The sequence below is a fragment of the Penicillium crustosum genome, assembly GCF_028827405.1.
Source record: "Penicillium crustosum strain IBT 35664 chromosome Unknown utg000002l_segment0_segment0, whole genome shotgun sequence".
Classification (NCBI taxonomy): Eukaryota; Fungi; Ascomycota; class Eurotiomycetes; order Eurotiales; family Aspergillaceae; genus Penicillium; species Penicillium crustosum.
The window spans coordinates 7,170,870-7,180,708 of record NW_026623123.1 but is presented as its reverse complement, the minus strand read 5'-3'; the positions used below and the strand labels follow the sequence as shown (position 1 = coordinate 7,180,708).

Here is a 9,839-nt window from a genome sequence, read left to right as displayed (position 1 = left end):
GATTGCTCCCATCTTTAACATGCGCGCCTGCTGCATCCTTGTTCTTATTGTCTAATATTTTGTGTTTTTTTCTTCTTCTCTCGCCGGTTGGTGATATGGCGTCTGGGTCATTTAACATAATGGTCATTTTAAGGCCGATGACCGTGAATATGTGGAGTTATCTACTTTTTTTTTTTTTTCATTTTCCTGTTTCTATTTGATTTTTTCTCATGTGTTCTTTTCTAAGACAATGTGTCAGCCCGATGTGTATTTACCATGGCTTTGATGTCTTATGAGTGATGACCTGTACTTCTGGTATGGCAGTGTAATAATTTATTTCTACTTTATTCTTTCTACTTGACTTGTTCTTGTAATCCCTTCGGCCCTTGATTTAAATTGTATGACTGTTATGTTCTTTTTATGCTGTCAATGCCACGTTTTCTAGCAACCAGCAAGCTCTAATCCCCTCAGTGCCCCCATGGGCCTACTAAGACCTCATCTTGCCCCTGTTTTTCTCATGTTCTCCAAGATTGTCCAACATCCTGCTTGGGTGTTTGACCGGCTTCATTAGGCTTGTCTATAGATGCTCCAGCATGACAGGGGCGATGAGCTCTTTCGTGGATTGCATGCAAAGTATGTGGAGGATATTACGTCCTTTGTTGTCACACAAGCGTTGATTGGCACCATTCGCCAACAAAATCATGATCAAGCTTGTTGCTTCTCAAGAGTACCGCCATAAGTTTTACATGACCTCATCACGTCGCCAAGAGAAGTCGTGCCCCGATGGTTGGAGTTTAGTGTGTCGACGGATGGATTTGCGTCCAAAAGGACTTCGATATCTTGAAAGACTTCCCGATACTCAATGCGGATCTGCAACGCGTAATGAAAGGCCGTAGTGCCAGACTCGTCTCGCGGGTTGACAGTTGCCAGCTTCACATCAAGTAGAGTCTTAACTATGGTAAGTATTCGTGAGATAATGTCATCCGTGTTATCCTTCTCTTCGCGACGATCATAAGTACCGATCAAGGCCCAGTGCGCCGGGAGTCTGCCTTCACTATCAGCTATGGTCACCATAGCTGCAAGCTCAATGTCGCCCCAATGATCAATCAGCGCTTGCGTCCCTTCCAGATTCTAGGATTGAGCAGCGATATGCAATGGTGTTACTTTCCCCCCATACTCGTATCGACCATGCCACACCATGCGAGCATGAACGTCAGACTCCTTGGCAATAAGACGGCAGACCATAAGCTTGCGCAAGGAATTGCCATCCCGAGGGCCGTACTTCTTAACTGGGATGCAGCTTCCGACCCTTCCCGCAACCTTCTATTCCAGTCTCCCTCAAAGATACTAGTGAAAATCTTTGTATGCCATGAGCCCCTGGGAGAACAGTAGAAATTGAGAATATTTTGATTCGGAACAATGAAGAGGGAGGAGTGAGAAACGAAGGAAAAGTGGGTTGGCAACGGCTTCTTATAGGGAGTATGTGGTTTTATTGGGGGTCAAAAGGCTTCGTTTTCATATATGGGATACATGCATGTATGTATTATGTTCTTTTGTACTACACCAAAAGTTATACAGTTTTAGATAGGTCCAAGAAGATGTTCAAAGCAACCATTCCTCCAGAGTAGCTCTCAAATTCTCCCAAAATAGCTTTGTCGCTTGTAACTCCCAAAAGTGTCCGAAATTATGCGGCACACCCTTATAGACATTAAGCGTGACCGGTACGTTTCGCTCTTCTAGCTTTCTGGCATACGCTATCCCCTCGTCTCGTAACGGATCCTGCCCTGACACAAAGATCAAATGTCGTGGAAGACCGTTCACATCCCCGAGCAACGGAGACGCTTTACTGCTCAAGCCCGAGGTGGGCTCCGGATGAATCAGGTTCCAAACGGCGAGTAGCCCAGTTGAGCCCATGAAGATATCCATGCACTGGGTATACGAGCGAAGGGACTCTTCAGAGGGGCCGTACTCGGCGACCGGGAAATGACGAGGGTCGCAGAGCATAGGAACGTTGAGGATGACACCATTGACAGGGATACCTTTGTCCCGACAGATCTGAGAGAGTGCAGCACTGATTCCTGCTCCAGAAGAAGAACCGGCCAGGATGAGTTGATTGAGATCGACCTTGATATTTGCGTTTAAACCGAGAATTCTCTCTGGGGAATCGAGTAGAGCATCTAGTACATCCTCGGAATCTTCGATCCAGATCGGGAAGCGGTTCTCTGGAGCCAGACGGTATTCCACACTGACAATCACGAGGTCAAACCGCTCGTACAATGGGTATAAGAGCCACAGTTCCTCCGAGGTATGATTGCCTTGAACCCAGCCCCCACCATGGGTGACCAAGAGAATTGGTAGAGAGATTTTATCTTTCCCTTTAGTGTCGAGGCGGTTGGACAGTGGAAATGACACTTTCAAGTTGATATCGGCACCATCACGGGCTCGGACCGTGGCCGACTTTACGGTATAGCCGACCTCTTCGATGGGGTGGCTTTCAGCCCATTGGGTGTTAGATATCGCCTCGTATTCTCGAATGGAAGCGAAATCAAGTTGGGTGAAGTCGACCGGAGCTGACGGTTGTTGGGGAGTCGCTGAGGGAAGGGGAATGTCATTTTTAGTAGCGAATGCTTCCCAATCTGGGTCACTGGTGAAGTAGTCTGGAGTCGACATGATGGACTGATGGGATATCTACGTTGAGAGGACAATTGCCTGTGATCAACACAATGCTTCCAAAAGAATCTGGATGAGTATCTTCCTGAGTCCAAGTCACGCCAACAACCGACAGAATTCAAAACGGAGACCACCAAATCGGACTGATTGGAAGAGGGGAAGCTGGTTATGATGGGAGTCACACTCCGTAATGTGTACTCTTATCCAGTGCAGGGATCAAATGTACCTCCGTCGGTCTCCGACTCAAATCTCTATATGCCCCTGCATACCTAAGGCTTATCCGTTCTTAGCTATTGGCGATCGTCGCTTGCTTTTTTTTCTTCTTGCAGTTTGCATCGCTTTCTAATTCTCGACAGCGGACAAAATAATCGCCCTAATTTGTATCTAGTCACTCTAATCCAAACTGTCTACATGGAATACTAGTGAAAGTCAGTAATAGATTGATCAAAGGTAGTCAAAAGACATGAAACCTTTTATTCATCCACTGCAACTATAATATGCTGGAGTTGAGCGATATGATATTCCGAAATTTGAAGTATCAAGTATTCTCTACACATGGTCATAATTTACATATAGGAATTAGAAAAGGGAATGAAGTATGTAGATTTGATAGTGCTGAGCTGAGGGAAATAGAGGCCTTTTGAGACTCATAATCAGAAAGCTTCTCGGGTACAGCTCCGTGAAAACTACCTCTTCAAGGCAATCTTTTTGAACTCGGCAGTGGTGTCCTTGATGGCCACTTCAACAGGAAGTCGCTCCATTGAACTGGCTCCATAGAAGCCATGCACACCCTGCACCCTATCCAACACGAATTTCGCATCTTCGGGAGCAGCAATAGGCCCACCATGGCACAGCACAATGATATCCTTGTTGATCTGCACCGCCGCATCCCGAATTGCTTGGATCTCCTCAACACATTTTTCCAACGTCTTTCCAGTTTTCGCCCCAATCAGCCCGGAAGTAGTCAGACCCATATGAGCAACCAGGATATCCGCCCCAGCCTTCGTCATAGCCTCAGCTTCCTCGACATTGAAAACATAAGGCGTGGTCAACATATCCAATTCAGCGGCCTGCCGCACCATCTCCACCTCTTTCTCATAGCCCATCCCCGTTTCCTCCAAGTTAGCACGGAAGTTGCCATCGATCAGTCCCACCGTAGGGAAATTCTGCACTCCGCCAAAGCCCAAATCCCGCAGCTGCTTCAGGAACCGCGGGATGTGCTTAAATGGGTCAGTACCACAGACACCCGCAATTACAGGAATGTTCTGAACAATGGGGATGACTTCGGCGGCCATTTCAACCACTACTTCGTTGGCGTTGCTGTACGGCATCAGCCCCGCGAGACTTCCGCACCCCGCCATGCGGAACCGACCGCTGTTGTATATGATGACTAGGTCTGCGCCGCCGGCCTCGACCGATTTTGCGGATAGACCAATGCCTGATGGTGGATTATTAATTATTTGATCGGTAGAGAGCTAATAGAGATAGGTGAGACCGAGTACATACCGGCTCCTGCTCCAACGATGGGTTTCCCAGCTTCGATTTGACGGCGTAGGTTGGCGAGAATCTCGCTGCGAGAGGTGGGTGGTGCCATAGTTGAGGAAATGGAGATTTGTAGTTGGGTTAATTGCTTATGCAGTAAAATGGGAGAAATATCCTTCTCTCGTCTCCCTTGAATTTATCAATAACATGATTTCATCGTACTTCTTGCAAGGCGGGGCGGATTTATGGAGAGCGGACAGCGGAGATACGCTCGAAACGCGGGACTAGCGGATATACAAAACAGGAACCAGATCACTCTCTACCGTTAGATTCGTTACTGACAAGAAATGATCAAAGTAGGAATTACTGGGTCTAACAGTCCTAGGTTCTCAAATCCTCCTGAATTAAGGAATCTGCCAATACATTTGAGTACCAGAGGGCGAATACTTGAACATTCTATGTATCATCTTCCTACATAGATCTACATATGGAGGAGTGCATGTTCTCAGGTTGAAACTGTTATCCTGGATTGTCATTTGGGCAGCCAACACGGTACTTGCTTTCCCTGGAAGATGTCCTCATCCTGCACTCCCGCTGGGGGCAGGACATGCAATGAGAATGCTGACTAGTAAATGTCAAGGCTGTCATTTTCCAGTGCAAGGACAGCTGTGCCCAAGATAGTAAAGAGTAGAGCAAGCCATTCTAGCGAGGCCTTGATCTGAATCCTTTGGAAATTGGCGATCCCGTTCGTGAAACGTATAAATGATGATGGATTTACACTTAAACATTGCGGATCGGCTTATGGCTCTCGTGGTGAAGCACTCTTGTAGTGCCACCGCAAGCTAGGCAAATCTGGATGCTTATCAGCAAAGCAGTGCATGTAGTAGGTAGATATTTTCTATAGATCATTATTCCCTATCAATTTCGCCCGCGAAAGCCTGCAAAGCTAGTACAGTCAAAGTGCGTATAGGACCTCTCCTCTAGGGCTATTTTCCGGCTTATGCCACGTTCTAAAGTTCGGGGAATATCAAGGAGCTTTATTTTTGTTTTCCTTTACGTTTACTCTTCTTTTCCTCTTTTACGACAAGTGTAATAGGTTACAATGGCCAAAAACCTGAATTTTATAGTTGTGCTGACCTCATCTATTCCGTTTTAGGAAAAGTCTCCAGGGTTGTCCTATGAAATCCAAGTCAGAATCTCATCTGCAGAGAGGAACCTCGGGATTTCTCTTCGTATTGAATTCTCCTTTTTCCTGTTACACACTATACAAGTACACAACTTATTCTTTTTTATTCACTGTTTCATATCTCAATTTAAGATTTTCTTGCCTTGTTTTATCCCCGGGAATGTTCCACTCTGGTTTTGCCACCCGCGTCATCTCCCCAACCTAAGCTGCAGCTCCTTTCAGTGCTGTCGACCATGCCGATGTCGGTTCACCCGTGATCATCAGCGCTAGTCAGATCGTATGGAAAGCTGGTGTCCTGCATGTTGCGAGCCTTTGCCCTGTGATCCAGAACCCTGTTTGCGTTGGCCTGGCTACATTGGTCGATGAACTGCTGAGAAATCATCCTCCACTTCAGTACAGTTGCTCTGTACTGTAGACACCCAACCTCTATCGCGACCCAATCATCGAGGCTGTCACAATGGATCCCCCATGATCCCGACACCTGGCACAGCGGCCTCCCGACCGCCTCGTTCCTCGCATTCGTCTAGCCCAAGAAAACGTCCACAGCGCACCGATTACCCACACTCTGCTGATAACAACGCTAGCTATGGCCCAATGAGCGGCGGTCGGGCCCCAGGGACTGGTGCGGTACCCGTCTCCGAGGCTACGCCAGCCAACAGGACCCGCTTCGAACCCCCCGCTGATAATGCTGCCGGCAAACCCTCCAAGTCCTCCAAACGCAAAAAGAACCGCAATCGCAAACGTCGCAACCGACACCAGTCTTTTATTCCACCTAGTCAGGAGGAATCTCATGATAGTCCTGGGGAGACTTCGGATGCTGGAGGTGTCAGAGATCATCCAATGGAGGCCGATCGGCCAACTTCGAGGGACAAGTCGTTCTTCAAATTAGGGCGCAACCTGAGTAACACAAGCTTGGAGAGCGATGCTCTGTTAGATCATCGGTAAGATCTCTTGATATTGTGCCATCTCGAAGCTTGAGATGGATGCTGATTTTTCTTGCCGAGTAGGGACCAACCTTTGATGCGACCTCGTCGTGACAGTCGCCTTGGATCATCATTCCGCCCAAGCTCCCTAACATCCAATGTCTTCCGATCAAACGATGGGCAACCTCGCAGCACCCCGAAGGGAGGACGGAGCCAACAACACCACATTGGTGATAGTGACGAAGAGGATGCCAATGATCGGACACCATTGATGCGACCAGTTTCGGGCCACACGCCCGGTCATAATCGGTATGGAACAGACAGTCGCCCGAGCTTGTTCTCATCGCGTGCTCAGCAGTCCTCTACGAAAACTATATCCTCGGGATGCTCGCCAAAGGACGATCGCAGCCCGCTTTATTCTCCCACTGTAGAGCGAGACTACGATATAAACAACCCACCTTCAATTCCTGGGTCTCCAAAGCTGGGCCCGGAGATGAATTACGACGATGCTGTGGTAACAGGAGCTGATTGGGATTTCTCAATGGCTCGGTCAATGGAGAATCGCAAAGATTCTTTGAATGTCCTCAACGATGCGCTGATTGACATAGACGGAAATGGACGGCATCCACATTCTGCACCATCCTCTTCACCTGGGTCGCCCCTGCTCTCTCCACAACAAGAAATGCGGCGACGCCGAACGGTGGCAGTACCAGCACAGGAAGACGTATGCTTTCCTACGGAAACAATATCCGAATTGGGAGATGAGGGACCAAGACAAACGCGAGATGAAACAGGTGAGCGTCGACGACGTAGAAATCGGCGATGGCCCGATCTCTCCATTCTGGAAGAATGGAGCCGCGAGGAGAAAGAGGAGCGCAACGGAGATCTTCGAGTCAAAAGGATCAGCGAGCCTGTGCTCATCGAAGGCCGATTGCGCCCTCAGTATACAGGTTGGCGACGCGAGGAGGATGAAGCGCCTTATCGGTTCACATATTTCAACGAGGAATTCCCGAGCACCATTCATGCGCAAACCATCTCTGAATTGGTACAACCAGGTGGTAGCTTCCGCGATTTGTTTATTCCAGATCCCCCCGAATTGGAGGATTCCTCGGAAGATGAGGACGAGGAAGAGGAATCTTTCGTGGAGAATTCGGCTTTCAATAATTCAACCCATCCCGCCAGCAAGTCACCATATCAGACGGATAACCAAAGTCAAGGCCAAGGCCATCAAACAAACGTCAATCCTTACATGACACCTCACACCGTTGTTCCCAATGGAAAAACTACAAGTGACCTTATGACCGGCAATGCTCCTCCTGTCAGAGGACCCTCACGTCTATCTGCCATTAGCGAAGGACGCCCAGACTCCCACCGAGAGCCCTCGCCCGCACCTTCAAACACCCCGTTTAACAACACCCCCTAACCCGAAACCCAAACGGTATGGTCCGCGGCCAACTTTCTGGCTAGATGTTCTCTCTCCAACAGATGCAGAGATGCGCACGATTGCCAAAGCGTTCGGGATTCACGCGCTGACGGCAGAGGATATCATGATGCAAGAAGCTCGAGAGAAAGTCGAGTTGTTCCGCAGCTACTATTTCGTCAACTACCGCACTTTTGAGCAGGATAAGAACAATGAGGACTATCTCGAGCCGGTGAATATGTATGTGGTAGTTTTCCGCGAAGGCGTGATATCCTTCCATTTCTCGCAAACGCCTCACCCAGCCAATGTGCGGCGGCGTATCCGCCAACTGATGGATTACCTGATCCTCAGCTCAGACTGGATTTCATACGCACTGATTGATGACATTACCGACGTCTTCGGCCCGCTGATCCAAGCGATTGAAGACGAGGTCGATGAGATCGACGAGATGATCATGCAAATGCACTCTTCCAGCAAGGAGGTGTCGTCCAATGATGGTGTGCTTCCTTCATTTGCACCAGGAGAGATGCTCCGGCGAGTGGGAGAATGCCGCAAGAAGGTCATGGGATTATATCGACTTCTCAGCAATAAGGCTGATGTAGTCAAGGGGTTTGCCAAGCGTTGCAATGAGCAGTGGGAGGTTGCACCCAAGTCAGAGATTGGTCTGTACTTGGGTGATATTCAGGATCACATTATGACGATGACGGGCAACCTAACGCACTACGAAACGTATGATTATTCCCCATGGTCCAAGTTACTCTTCCCAAAGGTTGCAGAAATCGCTGACTGTGTCCTCCAGAATCCTTTCCCGCGCACACTCCAACTATCTAGCGCAGATAAACATCCTCATGAATGAGCGCCAGGAACATACTGCCGATGTCTTGGGTAAGCTGACGGTTCTTGGTACGATTGTCCTACCGATGAACATCATTTGCGGTATGTGGGGGATGAACGTTAAGGTACCGGGTCAGGAGATCGATAGCCTGACATGGTTCTGGTGCAGTATGTCTTCCCTGTTTGTTTTTTTATCCTTTCCAGGTTCTATGCTAATACTTCGTAGTTACTGCCGGACTATGCGTATTTGCATTTGTATCTGTTTGGATCGCTAAAAGAGTCTATAAAATTGTATAGAAGTACGATGTCTACTTTTTAGTCAATTGGATCGATACCCAGGGTTTTGGTTTGGTTATTTGCTCGTTTAATTTAGGAACCTGGGGCGGGTTTCTTTATTTTGGTCTTCGGCTCTGAATACTCGGCGTGTTGGTCCTTGGATTTGATGATATACGAAGCATGTGTTCCTCTTTGCTGCATTTTGGAGATGATCTTGGTATACATATTGACTACGGATTAAATAGAACTGTATATTAATTAAACCCTGTTTTCTTCTAGGCCATTTACCAGTCTTATACCCTAGTAATCTGTACCTACAGTCAGTCCTTGATTCCTACTGTTTTAGTGGCGTTCGTTGTCCTATTAGTAAGAACAAAGACAACAAGAATGTTGAAACCTGAAACTCTTAGAAAAGTGACCCTAAATATAGACATTCTGAATGATAATCGATTCTTCGAGGTCAAAGAAACCAGCAAAACACTTTATTTCTCCTACCATATAATATACTACATAAACTAATAGTTGTAGTGTGAGGCCGTGGCAAGATGAAGTCATTGTACCTTGGTATTTCCCTTACATGAGTAATTAATTATTTCCTGCACGCTGCACGTTTTATTACCATTAATTACCATTAATTACCAATTTGGGCGTCACCCACTCGTCATCCAACCTCTGAATACAAAAGTCCCCCAAAGTGACTTCAGCTTCTTTGGTTTCTCTTCCCAAGTTTCATTCTCTCTCTGCTCTTTCAATTTCACTTTTCAAACTTCTTCCCCTCTCCTTTGATTACACATTCACATTCTTTCCCGAGATCTTCCACTGGATTCTAGACCATCCGTGTGCTTCCCTGCAGTGACCCCCCTCCCTTGACGTGGACCCCGGTCATTGGCCTCTGCCACAAACCTGACCCTCTCTGTCAGCCACTTTTCACCGAGGTTTTGGTCACCGACTTCTCCTGCACATTTGGCAGCCCAGGACGCCACTCCAGAACAACGTAAAACCAGTCAAGCCAAAACGTTGAGCCGGATCGGCGGGTCTCCATTTGCCCTAAATCCGCCAACCATATCTT

The 9,839-nt window shown here is 47.7% G+C and overlaps 4 protein-coding genes across 4 annotated transcripts; 1 reads left to right on the top strand and 3 right to left on the bottom strand.

Annotated features, from left to right (window-relative positions):
* Positions 1–684: 684 nt before the first annotated feature.
* Positions 685–1,224, bottom strand: N7487_006244 (uncharacterized protein; the record flags this gene model as incomplete). The annotated part of the gene is made up of 2 exons (XM_056873991.1): positions 685–1,110; positions 1,177–1,224. The coding sequence occupies 2 exons, from the start codon at positions 1,222–1,224 to the stop codon at positions 685–687; spliced, it is 474 nt and encodes a 157-aa protein (XP_056731711.1).
* A 357-nt stretch (positions 1,225–1,581) lies between these two features.
* N7487_006243 (alpha/beta hydrolase) lies at positions 1,582–2,649 on the bottom strand (the record flags this gene model as incomplete). Its single annotated transcript, XM_056873990.1, has 1 exon — positions 1,582–2,649. The coding sequence occupies one exon, from the start codon at positions 2,647–2,649 to the stop codon at positions 1,582–1,584; it is 1,068 nt and encodes a 355-aa protein (XP_056731710.1).
* A 686-nt stretch (positions 2,650–3,335) lies between these two features.
* Positions 3,336–4,243, bottom strand: N7487_006242 (TIM-barrel enzyme family protein; the record flags this gene model as incomplete). The annotated part of the gene is made up of 2 exons (XM_056873989.1): positions 3,336–4,087; positions 4,156–4,243. The coding sequence occupies 2 exons, from the start codon at positions 4,241–4,243 to the stop codon at positions 3,336–3,338; spliced, it is 840 nt and encodes a 279-aa protein (XP_056731709.1).
* A 1,542-nt stretch (positions 4,244–5,785) lies between these two features.
* On the top strand, positions 5,786–8,791 carry N7487_006241 (uncharacterized protein; the record flags this gene model as incomplete). Its single annotated transcript, XM_056873988.1, has 5 exons — positions 5,786–6,258; positions 6,325–7,529; positions 7,591–8,389; positions 8,460–8,662; positions 8,721–8,791. 5 exons carry the CDS (start codon positions 5,786–5,788, stop codon positions 8,789–8,791), a joined length of 2,751 nt encoding a protein of 916 aa, XP_056731708.1.
* Positions 8,792–9,839: the final 1,048 nt, after the last annotated feature.